Source organism: Mixophyes fleayi, chromosome 7, assembly GCF_038048845.1.
Source record: "Mixophyes fleayi isolate aMixFle1 chromosome 7, aMixFle1.hap1, whole genome shotgun sequence".
NCBI lineage: Eukaryota > Metazoa > Chordata > Amphibia > Anura > Limnodynastidae > Mixophyes > Mixophyes fleayi.
The window spans coordinates 108960848-108975204 of record NC_134408.1 but is presented as its reverse complement, the minus strand read 5'-3'; the positions used below and the strand labels follow the sequence as shown (position 1 = coordinate 108975204).

At 40.8% G+C, this 14357-nt stretch overlaps 1 protein-coding gene across 3 annotated transcripts in view; it reads left to right on the top strand.

Moving 5' to 3' along the window:
- The window catches only part of ERBB4 (erb-b2 receptor tyrosine kinase 4), a 634946-nt gene that overhangs the window by 261474 nt on the left and 359115 nt on the right, over positions 1–14357 (top strand). For all 3 annotated transcript variants that reach the window (XM_075180320.1, XM_075180321.1, XM_075180319.1), the window contains exon 2: positions 11301–11452. In XM_075180320.1, coding sequence (XP_075036421.1) covers positions 11301–11452 — 152 coding nt within the window. The remainder of the gene's footprint in view (positions 1–11300; positions 11453–14357) is intronic.

The window sequence follows — 14357 nt, the reverse complement described above, 5'->3', positions numbered from 1 at the left end:
CTACCAAAATTATCTGTCTGTAGATGTTGAGCGCTGCTTGCAGGAGGTTGGCGTTTTGGTGTTATACAGGAGCTGTTGTATGTGGGTGGTAGATAGTGAGATATGATCACGATCTGTAGAAGGGGAACAAAGAGTAATTCATTGAACTTGCTTAGAATATAGGGGGCAACGACTTATTCAAATCATTACCTATGACCCTGGGTTTGATTCCAGGAACATCACCATTTCAAGTAATGGGTTACTCCTTGTCTGAGCGGTTTATTTATTTTGCATATGTTTTCCACTTTGCGGAAAATACTGTACAAGAAGCACAATTTCAGCAAAGAGCTTTAGTGTCACTAGATGCATTGAAGCAGCCAGTGTAATATGATTTTGTTTTTATTTTGATACAGCTAAATTTTGGCCTGCTTACAAATATGGCAGGTAAATTCAGGGCCTGATCCAGGGTTCAGACTGCCCCGGGCTAATACGCTCGTAGCGCCACCTCAGCTCCCATGCCAGGCTAATGCGTGTTAGATAAAAATTAAGATAAACAATTAATTTAAAATCTGTCTTCCTTCACCCCACCCCCACATCAATGTTTTTGAAACTTTACACTTGGCTTTTTAAAATGGAGGTATGAACATGCTCTACTGAGGGTGAAGATGTGAAGGGGGCTGTCACTTTGCAGGAGGGATGATAGTCTGTACTCTTCCTTCTAACCTGTCAATCACCTGTCTCTGAGGAGTGAAGATTAGGAATCCACTACTTTATTGTGTTCCTCTCCTCTTTTCATCCTCATGCCTATGGTGCCCTAACAAAGTTTAGTTCCTTCTTAAGAAACAATGCTGAAGGGGAGGCTGCTTCCACTTTAAATTGCAATCTGCAGAGAGAAGAAGAAAAGGAGAAAGAGGGAGATGTAGAACATGAAGTAAGGGAAGCCAGAACACTGGAAACATATATTATCAAAGGTGAAATTTGTTCTTTACTCTGGCAGAAAATAGACAGACACGTAGGGAACGAGAAGAGATGCACAGTCCTGATATTGTGCTTTGTTTCAGACAAGAGCGCAGAGCGATAGATAACTGTGAGCGATTAGATGTGTGTTTTATGCTGACCCAGGGAGAATGAAACTCAACAATAAGTTGGACTGGGCGAGAGAACGAGAGAGGCCGGACAGCCTTAGGAGTCAGGGAGAGATTAAGGGTTCTTCCTTACACAGAGCCAATAAGCTCTTGGCAATGATAAGTGTAATGAGTTTTACCAAGGCCTGGGATCCAGAAACTGTATATTTAAATACTATTTCTGTAAACTTATCTTGGAAATAAATGCTGTAAATCAAGTCCCAGAAGACGTCTAAGTTTCCTTATCTGTTGCGTGTTGTGCTTTTTTTTTTTAATACATAAAAGATCCCTCAGCTCCCATAATAACATCACCCAGCTCATCATGCTGAACGTCCTCAGTGCTATGAATATGAGTGGGATTAATATTGTAGCCATGTGTAAACCTTGGACATATTGCTGGTTCATAGCAGCAGTTATTGTGTCTTGATTCTGCAGAGGAAATGAAGGATCTGTCATTTTTTAACCATGCTACAAATCACAGTAGCCTTTCAAAATATAATCATATGATTTAGCAGAAGATAAAAGTTTAGTTATAAATCAATCAGTCACATTTGTATCCCTATGCATTCAAAACATTACAGGCATGTTATATATAGGAACAGATAAAATAGTGTTTACTGCAATAAGAAATTAACTAAACTATCTAAAGCTAGCCATAGATAGATAGATAGATAGATAGATAGATAGATAGATAGATAGATTCCACAATTTCAACATTGACCAGCACATCCTAAATACATTTTACTGTCACCAGAAACACCTAAAGCAACATCCAGCTATAGCCTTATTAATTATAGCATATTCTGACACTAATGCAAAGTATTTAACGTTGCATGTAATGCAGATGCCCTAGTAGGAGAAACTGTCAGCTTTAGGGTAAAATGATTAAAATATTGTTAAATAAGTTTCTAGAAAAGACATGTGAATAAATGAAACTCATTTTAGTGAATAATCTGAAACCCTGTCCAAAACCTTCTGGTGGTTTAATAATCTATAACCAGAAGATAAAAACATAAGCAAAGAAGTCACGTGACTATACTGTGCCTAAAGTTTATCTGTTTATCAAGTGCCGGTGTACTGCTTTATGGAGTGTAATAGACTAGTGGAATGTCTTTACACAAGGGTGACCCCAATCTTTCCTTATATATCTTACAATGGTACCCACACCCTTTCCTACCCTGAAGTCTACAGTCTTTCCCCCCACTGGGCTAGCTTACTTGGTCCATTGTGTTTTCATGGTGTCTCTGAGAGGGAAAGGGTTCATTTTCCATGCACAGACATCCGGCAGAATTTATGGTTCTGTCTCCATGTATAGAGTGCCTCCATAAATCAGGGATATAAATGCGCAGATAAATGCAGGCAGATAGAAAAAGGCAGGACTGTGCAGGCGGGTGCAAGATGTATTGGCAGAAGAAACTAGATCCTGGATTGAGCACAAACGAGGAAATGTGTCTTACTTTTAATTTGGTGGTAAGATTTTTTTTTTTACTGTTTGAAGCTGAAATGAGAACACACCAAGTAAGAAGCTATGTCTTTATCATAGGCTATATCCACACCTTCAGTTTATAAGCTATATATACTGGGAGATTGACAGCTAATTAGGTTGTTTTAGATCTAAGTGACCTTAGATAACAATATGGAGTGTCATAACTGGTGATCTCAATCAACGTCTGATCGATCGGGAGGGACAGAGAATCCAGCATCATATCTGGTCATTATCCAGCCGACCTTATCTGTGAGAAGTTTGTATGTTCTGCCTGTGTTTGCGTGGGTTTCCTCTGGGTGCTCTGGTTTCCTCCCACATTCCAAAAACATACTGGTAGGTTAATTGACTGCTATCAAATTGACCCTAGTCTGTGTGTCTGTCTGTGTGTGTATGTTAGGGAATTTAGACTGTAAGCCCCAATGGGGCAGGGAATGATGTGAGTGAGTTCTCTGTACAGCGCTGTGGAATTAGTGGCGCTATATAAATAAATGATGATGATGATAATGACCTGTTGGATTTGGCTGTTAGGCCCAAGTGTTGAATGACAGGATCTCTGGCTAAGTGGTTAGCACTTCTGCCTAACAGCACTGGGGTCAAGAGTTAAATTCCCGACCATTGCCTTATCTGTGTGGAGTTTGTATGTTCTCCCCGTGTTTGTGTGGGTTTTCTCCGGGTGCTCCAATTTCCTCCTACACACTAAAAACATATTAGTAGGTTAATTGTCTGCTATCATAAATTGACCCTAGTCTCTCTCTCTCTGTCTGTGTGTGTATGTTAGGGAATTTAGACTGTAAGCTCCAATGGTGCAGGGACTTATGTGAATGAGTTCTCTGTACAGCGCTGCGGAATCAGTGGCGCTATATAAATAAATGGTGATGATGATGATTATTTGGCTCTATGCGGACTTACACATAGAGCCAAATCAATTTGTCAGAAATCGGAAGGTGTGGGGGGAATTTAAGATTGCTCTGTACCAGACTACCAATGTCAAACTAAAGGCCTCATTAGCCTATTATTACCTCATGGAACTAAGAAGACAACAGTAAAGTGTAAACATACACATATGAAATTAGGAGCTAGCAGAATTTAGTCATGGTAGTATTATGAGCTACAAGTTTAAATACCATGAGCACGCGTATGTTTTATTTTTAAATTACACCAACCTTAACTTGTAATTTTCACTATGATATATTTAGAGCTTGTTATTACATTTGGCATGATGTTAATCTGATCACAATTCTGCTACTTTTGCCAAATAATTATCTCACAGTTTTCCATTTCACAAGATCACTGATCGCCCTAGTCACAAAATGTATTTTTAAGCACTTTATTGTACTTTACAACTATTTACTAATAAAATATATTTTAAGCACTTTATTTTACTTTACAACGATTCATTAATTAATAACACAGAAAAAGATACCCTGGGAAGAAATTGCATAGTTTTGTTTTTTTTAAAAAAAATCCCTGTAAATTAAAAAATTTGCTTTTTTTTTTTTTTTAAATAAAGCAAAAAAAGTTAGAAAATTGTAATTTTCTACATTTGTTCTGATTCTAATGTTTCAAACAAATATTTCAGATTGTAAAGTCTAGAATTTGAATGTGTGACATCTGACGGTATGTAAACTATAAGAGATGGATACTCGGCAGCACTGTAATCCGCGGGATTACCCCATCTGCAGTCTGCGCCGCTGTCTAACAGCTTCCCAGTAATTAGACTCATTCATTATTTAGGATAGTTTAATCTGATGATATAATAAGTGAAACACTCTGAACATGCGGCAATAATAAATGGGCCTTACACAGTTGAAAGCACTAAACAAAAACCGCATTTAACGAGGGAATTAATGAAACAGAAATCTCCCCTCATCGCCTTAGATTTAATAAAGGAAAATGAGGAATTGTCAAGCAGTTTTCATTTGGCATATACAGCAGAATATTTTACATTACTTACAGAAAGTTCTTAACCTGTCTGTTGCCGGAGCAGCTAGTAGAGCACAATGACATGCAAAGGTGAGAGTCAAGAAACATTGCACAATACTGTATTTATATACAATAGATGTTTAAAAAATTAGTGATATACTGTACTGAGGCATACCTAGTACCAGCGGTTCCTCTCTCTGACCCATTGGAAACGTCCTTCTTTTTCTCTAGACTGTGTCTCCTTTAGCTGTCGTATATTTTTCCTTCTATACAAATCCCTGCACTGGCTCCCACAATATCTACTATAAGTCAGTGTCATAGCTTAAAGCCCATGGGCCCCAATGCAAAAGTTGACCCCGGGCTCCCTTGACATGCTGAATCAGCAGAGCAGCCAGTGTACTAGATATTAGAGACTTTAGAGTTCTGAACTCTTGTTGCAATGTAATCGCCTAAAACTCACAAATTAGAAAGCCTTCTATGTTCTATAAGTCTTAAATAGGCTGTGCTGGTGCAGCCCCAGTCACAAGAAGAGGGAAGGAACAAAGCAGCCCTAAGCCTATGTAGCATATTAAAGACCCATAGTCCCAAGAGCCCTTGTATCTAGAGATGTTCACAAATGTCAAACCGGTACATAATTTAAACTCTTTTGATTCGAAGACACCCAAACTTGTACTGGTAAAATCTCCAACAGACCCCAGTTCGAACTGCGGTTTCAAAATTTGTGACTTGCGTTTGTCAGGTTCTGTCACTGTTGAACAGGTTGAAGAAGATGGAACCATCTCAAACATGGCCCAATCAGTTCCACTAAGTAGTTCAATTATCAAAACATGGACGGTTCGAGCATCTATACCGCTAACTGCTAACCCCATTGCTACAGCACTGTATTCACTCCTTCTATCACTGTATTTATTTCCTTCTAGTTCTCTTTTGAATGTTAGGCGGTACGTTTGCAGTGTGTTGCTAAATAAATATATATATAAAATATATATTTAAATCAACGGCTTTGACTGAGGCTTTCTTTGAGTCCAGCACAGTGCTGCATAGATTTTAATGTATTTGCAATTAATATGTGCATAAGATACGCAAAAGTTTGACCGGGTGAATAAAGGGGGGATTCAACAGTTGTAGCAACCCAGCAGATGCTCGCTTGTGTGCCTCACACTCTTGAAACTGCCCTGAAATGTGTAACTTGCATTTTATAGTACCATATGACTTCAATAGATTGGCTTTTACGCATGCTTGCCGACTTTTGTTATCGCCCCTTTGGGAGGTAATAAGTGCGAGTGCAGAGGGAGCAGGGCACCACAATGTGCGTAATGTTGGGCCCATCCACAGCGACACAATGAAGCAATTGCATAATTTCACTGCAGGGAGGGGCCAAAATAATGTGATTAATTGCAAATTGCGTCATGAAGGCCACCATCAAGCCCACGTCACTAGGATGTGGGTAGGATGCGGAAGAATAGCCTGCTCTCCCGGGAGTCTGGGAGACATATCTGGAATTCGGGGGTCTCTGTAACAGTGGGCAAGTATGCTTTTAGATGTCTTCCTTATTAATTTCCTGCCATTTATCTTCAGCCATGTATTTATATCTTCTCATGAAAGGTTAGTCGCCTGCACCCAATGCATTCCTGCTGGTAGTTATACAGTGCATACTGCATACACCATGCACCGTCATGCAGTGCACTGCAACGGCATCTTCCTTATTACTTGCTGAGCTTCTCTAGTCAGCACACTCTACTCTGACAGTCTCCCGACGCTCAGCCTCATGTGACTAAGTCTGGTGATTCATAGTGAGCTCACTTAGGGGGCATCGGCATTGGCATCTGATTGCAACTAGCGTTTTTTGGAAACAGTCCCTTACAGACAAGACTCTGTACCGACTGCAGGGACAGTCGGAAGTTATGTCTCATTTCTTGCTGCTCCCCCAATCTGCCTCTGCCAGCAGTTCTTATCCTGCTGCTGTGTCTGGTGGAGTAAGGGTCAGATTGCTACATTGCACTACAACATACTTGCCATCTCTCCCGGAATGTCCAGGAGACTCCCGGATTCCGGGAGAATATGGCATCCTCCCGCATCTGTCCACTTCCTAGTGAAGTGGGCAGATCTCAGGGAATCGCAGCATTTGTCCCCATCTCCTGCTGTTTGCGTTATTATGTTGTGGGGCGGGGCCAATTACTCTATTTGCTTAGCCCCGCCCCCACACACCCACCTCCTCGCTGGCAGCTCCCGGACGCTGGCTTCAAGAAGTCAGCAAGTATGTACTACACAGCAGCAGGTCTATGATGTGGACATCCTGTGCTTCGTGCCAGTGATGACATCAGTACAGAGCTCCTCCCACACCGAGCAGCAGAGGTGGGAGGTGCTGTGAAGATCAGAGCCGTCCTCCATTGTAATCTGCAGCAGTAGGTGGGACCCTGTAAGAAGGGGCAGGAACTATACCAACTATGCTTGGTGTTAGATATGCAATAGTTATATAAACTGTATGAATAATATTTACAGCAAGTCTATTGTGCAATATTTCAAGCTCCATCAAACCACATGCTAAAAAAGAAAAGAAAAACATATCATTCTAGTAAGCCTAGCGTACATTATTGTTATTCCTGCATTAGTGTGGTGCTTGCTGCTGATTTCATGTGCACTGGGGACAACAGTTATCTCATTATCCCAGTGAGGCACATTTTCATAGAACAATCCCCCTGGAACAAATGCAACAAGTACAAGGAATCCAGAAACGTGTTAAGTTTACCTTAGGTCAGATGCCTTTGTCAGCTCAGATTTAGGTGTCTTTTATTTTTTCTGTTGTTTTGAGTCACCGGCTACTTCCATCTTTGGAAGCAAAAATGTTATTTTGCACAGTCAAAATAAAACATTGTATTGTATCTGTGAATATGAATTTATACTGCTAGGTACATTTATACGTGTATTGTTACCTCTGGCACTGGTAACTTTGTGTCCAGAAATCCGCTGGTTGAACATAGAAATTCTCTGTGTCTGTTGCAGCCTGACTCCAGGTTCCTCCAATCCACTCAGACCAGAGTTCAGCCCATGTAACGCCACGTTCCCCATATTGGAAAACAGAAGGCCACCAGCTTTGCAAGAGCTTGAGGCAACATTCAAAAAAGATGCAGGCAATTAGTGTGTAGGCTAATTAACTTGTGACAGCTCCATTCTCCCTGAGAGAAACACATCGCTCGTCCCATTTTCAGGGAAACTTTATTTAGAGAGATTATCTTTTTCTCAAAGGAATAACTACAAGTATATTACTAATTTCCTCAAAGAAGCACCAACACAAATTATACACAACTATCAATGCTGGAAACAAGCTCAGCTACTCTACAATATAATGATTTATATAGCAATATATTGATCTTTTAAGACAAAGAACAATACTTTCTTGAACCTATGGTCCTAAAGTCAGAATATGTAATAACCATAACTTAAATGCAATAAATGATACACAAGTGAATTAAACATGTAATCATTTCTGAGAACCTTATATTAAGTTGTAACTGGATAATCTTGCAGCAGTTAGTAACTGTAAACATAGAATTATTAATATTAATGGCAATTAACTAATTAACTAAGTAGCTATAGCTACTGTATATGTCCTGAGACCCCAAGATGTACTTCAAAATCTTTTGGTCTCTGTCGGAACCTGGGATTTTTAGGTTTTAGTTAGCACTTCTCCTACAATTTGCTTAAGTCATTGCCACCTTGGGACAATAGTCTGTTTCATAGTAAATCTGCATGTATATTTAATATAACTACATTTCAAATGACAGTTTTTAGCAATGCCACTTGTAAAGTAGACCACTATAAGCAAAGTTCCTGCTTTTTGGCTCAGAAGTTGATTTGGAACCTTCAGGTATATGAAAATGTTATAACTTTAGAAACAATACCAAATTGTATCCTTTTGACATGAGTAGAATCAGGGAGATAACAATAGCAGTCCATGAAACTGTTATGGGGCCAGCAGCACTGGGTCTAGGTGCCTTAGTCTGACTGCATATATTTATATAAAAGTCAATCAATGGTTTTAGATTGATACTTATGCGTTAGTACAGTTGAAGGAACTGGTTTGGGTGGATCAAAGGGCTTTCACTTTAGCAATGGACAAGGAATGGGAATGACCACCCTTCATAGCTCCCAAGTAGGTAGCAAAATATGGGTTGTGTTTTTCCAAAAGCATTGATAGAAAAATAAAGGTCAGATGTTCAACCTTGGCTAAGCTGATAGCAGCTAGCGATAAGACTGCTGGATGCAGAAGGTCACTTGGAGACAAATGATCCTGTTTAGAGTTGAATGCAACTAGGGTAAATAATGAAGAAGATGGATGCAATCATTCTAAGCCGCTGGGAGAAGAGGACAGAGGGCTGCATGTGTTCTGAAAATGTGCCGTATCTGTGCTCATGTCGGGTCACCTGCTGGAGGGCTCCCCCCGTTCTAAACACAAGTTCAGGTGAATGGGGAGACCTCAAGGAAGAACAGCTGAGGCTGCAGATGGCAGATCACTTCTTTGGCAAGGTTTGAGGTGTGCAAATCAATTTCTTTAATTACTTGTCAAGTCTATTTCTAATAAGAGAGTTAAGGACCCTGAAAAGAGAGACAAAATAGAACAAACCGAGGTAAAGAAAGGGGAGGGAATTAAATGGAAACTATTTTAAAATACAATGGGGATGTGGAAATTATTGAAACAAACACTTTATATATATGAAAATCTCCATATGAAAAACTCTTCTTTTGACTAGAAGTCTGTGTGCATGTCTATAGACACACAACAGTACTTACATCCCACATTTGCTTGGCTTCTAATTCGATGGCCTTGACTATGACCATAATAAAAGCTAACAACTTGACTTCTCTTCAATCATGCATACTCCTGACAATTGTTGTCTGTATGCAATTTCAGTAACATTCATAGAGTCCAACTTGAATCTATTTAAAAAAACCAAATATAAATAAAGTATAATAATGATATACGGCTAAATAAAATATATTTCAGCAATTAAAACACTGTCATTTCTCACCAGCAACAAGTACACCAAGTTCTATTCCACCTGTACAATATGCCTCAATGAAGGCGATAATAACGATAGGTCAGAAAACCTACTGCGGGGAACGTAAAATAGAATAAGACAAAGAATATGGAAATATACAATAAAAAGAAAGCAAAGAAGGAATTGTGTGGCTTTGTAACCTACAGCACTTGACATGACATGATGTCAGAGTTGCATATACCAAAATGTGGTATGGCTTTATTTCTATTCCCAATCATGAGTGACATAGTGCCGGACATCTTCAGCAGTCAAGAGGTTAATCTCTTTGACCCAGGGCTCAGTTCTACCACACTTGTGGCAGGAATGTTGGAAGTTGCAGTGTTTCCCTGGGGAGAGGATTATGAATAACATTAACCAGGCTGCTGCACTGGGCTTGGCAGCATGTGTCTGGGTCATTGGAACATTTCCTTTACTCACAAGCAGAACAGGATTATAAAAATCAGCGTTATCAATACAGATAGAGATAAATCTGTCCTGACACTGATGGAAAATAACAGATGGTGCAATCAAGTAAAGAGCAAACATTGGGCACTATAACATGTTGATATATGTCAACACACTAGACTCCCAATGTAGACTACAGGAATACAAACTTAAGGTAGAAAAATATGGCGAGTTAGTTGATCATGTCTGACAAAGGACTACTTACTGTAAGAGCAGGAGAATGTAACCACTATGTCTGCAAGACAGCCCGTGTGCTGTCGTTTGTATGTTCTCCCCATGTTTGCGTGGGTTTCCTCTGGGTGCTCTGGTTTCCTCCCACAATCCAAAAACATACTGATAGGTTAATTGGCTGCTATTAAATTGACCCTAGTCTGTGTGTGTGTGTGTGTTAGGAAATTTAGACTGTAAGCTCCAATGAGGCAGGGACTGATGTGAGGGAGTTCTCTGTACAGCGCTGCGGAATAAGTGGCGCTATATAAATAGCTGCTGCGGCTGATGATGATGACTTTGCTTTGTGCTACTACTATATGCTGTGCTGAGATACCATGTGCTATCTGATAAGACCCCTGCTGTTGTATTCTGCACCTGAATTTACATATACACTATAAGTTAAAAGGACCCAGTTGCAAATGTTTAATTGGAGATCAGTGATTGCTATGTCATCAACACTGAAAGGTATATTTATTAAACTGCTGGTTTGAAAAAGTGCAGATGTTGCCTATAGCAACTAATCGGATTCTAACTGTTATTTTGTAGAATGTACTAAATAAATGATAACTAGAATCTGATTGGTTTTTGTAGGCAACATCTCAACTTTTTCAAACCCGCAGTTTAGTAAATCTAGCCCTGAGAGTTAAGAAACTATCAGTGGAATTATAGTGACATTTTCTGGCAGACCAGTGGGTGTTATATCAGTGAATGAGTTTTAAGTGTTCTATAACTATTCAGATTTAGAAGTTTCTACAGGGAAACTGTGCATATGTCAGTACCTGAGGCTTAAGATATATATCCACAAATTAACATTTTGGATGCATTATACAGAGGTAAATACTTTGATAAGTAAATTGCCATAAGAGCGGATGTATGGCATATTTTATATAAAAAGAAAATATTTGGCTAAATGTGATGAAAATCTAATGAAGTTGTATCCACACATTTGAGGCATGTATGTGTAATTTGCGCTAACATTAAATTGGTTGTTCACATCCTAGATCCTGTGCACAGAACGCTGTTTGCTTTCCATTCTAGAAGTGCATACTCACCTCTCCCCTTTTCCTCTTGCAGTGTGTACAGGAACGGAGAACAAATTAAGCTCTCTGTCAGATCTGGAACAGCAGTACAAGGCCCTGCGCAAGTATTATGAAAACTGTGAAGTGGTGATGGGCAATCTGGAGATCACCAGCATCGAGCATGGACGCAACCTTAGCTTTCTGCGGGTAAATTTAAAATGTTATTTCTTTCATTATTTAGGCTTTAATGTAACTGTAATACGAAATAACTTCAATCTCCACAGACGTGTTAAAGGCCATGTTTCAATTCTAATCCTATATAAAGAGAAATATCTATAGACGGGCAACGTTTGTGAAACGCTTTTGTAACATATTCACCTCATTCCGCATTTGCACACTAAATTGTGCATGTTTCACCAGTGGAATATGGCGCGTGTTGCCAGTAATAACCTCACTGCAGGATGTATTCAACACCTATTCATAGACAATAAAAAACGAGAATTATGTATTTATAAATATAGAGTGAACGGGCATTACATGACAAAGCAAAAGTAGGACTTCACACCCAGGGCCGGTGCTAGGGTCCATGGCGTCCTAGGCATTTTTTACAAATCGGCGCCCCCCCCCCCCCCCCGCAAAAATCGGTGCCGCCCCCCCACCCCTGCAAAAATCGTCTCCCTCCTCACACCGTCTTTCCTTACCTTGTCTCACCACCGCCGCCTCTCTGCTCCGTCTCCTCCCCTCCACTCACTGACACTAGTGAGTGGAGGAGACGGAGCAGAGAGGCGGCGGTGGTGAGCAATAGCCTCTTCCCCCCTCCCCATGCATCTGAATGCTGTGCGGCGGCCATGACAGGTATGGTCAGCGGTCGCCGCACAGTTTTAAAGTCATTTACCATTCTGTGGTGCCCTCCAGAGCCCGGCGCCCTAGGCAAGTGCCTAACCTTGCCTAATGGGAGCGCCGGGCCTGTTCACACCTCTACAAAACTCTGCTGCAAAAATTGATATGTGCTGCATATTGCTTATCTGTAGAAATACGGCTGACAGTACCAGTGTATATGCATTTGAAGTAGAGCCATCCGATTAGGGGGCAACAGCAGAGACTATAAAGTTCCCTTGGAGACTGCTGTGGCAATTGGCATCTGCAGTTTCTGGGTGAATTTTTCAAGTTCAGTGTTGGAAAGAAGCACATTTATGGCCACCACTTGTTACTGTTCTCTGAGCTCAGTCAGACACAATGGAGATGTCGGTCAGCAACGGCTCTTGTTCCATGAGTTGCCTATCCTGGACCATGTCCAAAGGCAGAACTAGAGTGGTTGCAGGGGGTGCAGTTGTTACAGGGGCTGTTGGGAGCACTCCTCATCTTTCATTTCCTCACCCCACCCCCCACCCCCAGTAGTATAACTCCTTCAACTATGGTAGTTCCACCTTGGAATAGTGCCATATGAAAGGGGAGAAGGGAACTTGACAGTGCGGAACAGGTCCTAGTGGTTGATTGCACGTGCACAACAGGCCACTGCAGGCTCCGAGGAGCAAAGTGGATCCACATTACACCGCCCACCCCCAAATTTTGTAATGGGGCCTAGTGATTAAGTGTTACTCCCATAACAATGTCCACTGTATGGCATTCTCTACATTGGTTTGCTTGACCTGAATAATTTATGGGGGAAAAAAATATCAAGCTGCAGGTTTGAAAAAGTGGAACTATTGTCTATAGCAACCAATCAGATTCGAGTTACCATTTATTTAGTACATTCTACACAATGATAGCTAGCATCTGATTGGTTGCTATAGGCAACATCTCCACTTTTTCAAACCCACAGCTTGATAAATTTACCCTCTGGACTGCTATTTTCATGACATCCAGGTCTAAAGAAATAATGTTTCTAATGTACAAAAGTGATTCATTGACGTACGAGACAGAGCTATTTCCATGCTTTCCTCCGTCTGAGGTTGGTGCAACTGATAAGGGAAGCAGATTTTGATGGGGGCAGGGAAAGATACAAGAAGAACTTGTCACCCACTGATGTGAGCCATGTGCAGGCAACTTCTGACTCAGAGGAGAGAAGGAATGGTGGGAGATACTGTCAGTCTTCCTAACATGTGAGCTACAGTTCATGATATGAATATAGTAATCTCGTCTTCTGTGTTACTTTCTGGATGGGTAACCCATTGTTCTCCAGTGCGCAGAGATATGAATACTGTAAGCAGAACACACCCAAGTGTTCCCAGCCAGGGAAATCCAGGACACTCCCTGAACATTAAATGTTGGAGAACAGCCTTTTCATCAGGATCTCTGTCTAATTATGGATGAAATGAAACTACAAAACTCATTACACATATCATTTAAGCTGAGTCTAAATCATGCAAGCTTTCCCAAAGGTAAAAGGTAGCAGCTAACACACAGTGTTCCAACCTAATAAATCCATTTTTCATTTAAATACCTCAGCCGCTAGAGACAAAGGTTCCATTCTCTGCTGCTCAGCAGTCCCTTGCCTAAATTGCTGTGATGCCTGATTGCATTATAAGCAGCAAACAACATTGTAGTCCCCTAGTACACAAAGTGATAACCTAAAAAAATAATAACAATTGGTTTGTTTTCTGCTCGAGTGACTGCTACTTCTTGCAACCTTCCAATAAAAGAGGGAATATTAATTGCTACCTCTTCTAAGCATTAGTGGATTGTGCAGAGTAAGCAAAGCTTAATTACCATAAGAAAGCTTCGCTTGTTGTGCCTCCATCTCTATTCATGTGCACATCCAGTCTATGACAGTACTTTAAGAGAGATAATGTTTGTAGGGGGTGGCCATTTTGTTTGACTGTAGACCTCATTTGAGGCACTCTGTTCACTCTATAATGTAGTATTGTCTGAAGGGGCGCAAGACAACGCACACGAGGGGTATGGCCGTGTGTCACGGAGCAAGGTCACGCTGGGGCGTGCCAAATTCCCCAGCGGACAGGTCTAGACGGCGAACGGGACCTACATCCCAACTTTCCCACTACGGGACAACGATGTCTGTGGCAGTATCGCCGTATAGAGCCCTCAAATCAGGATTGTCATCTCTAAATGAGGATAGTTGGGAGGTATGTTTATTGGAGCGTCAGTGTCGAAG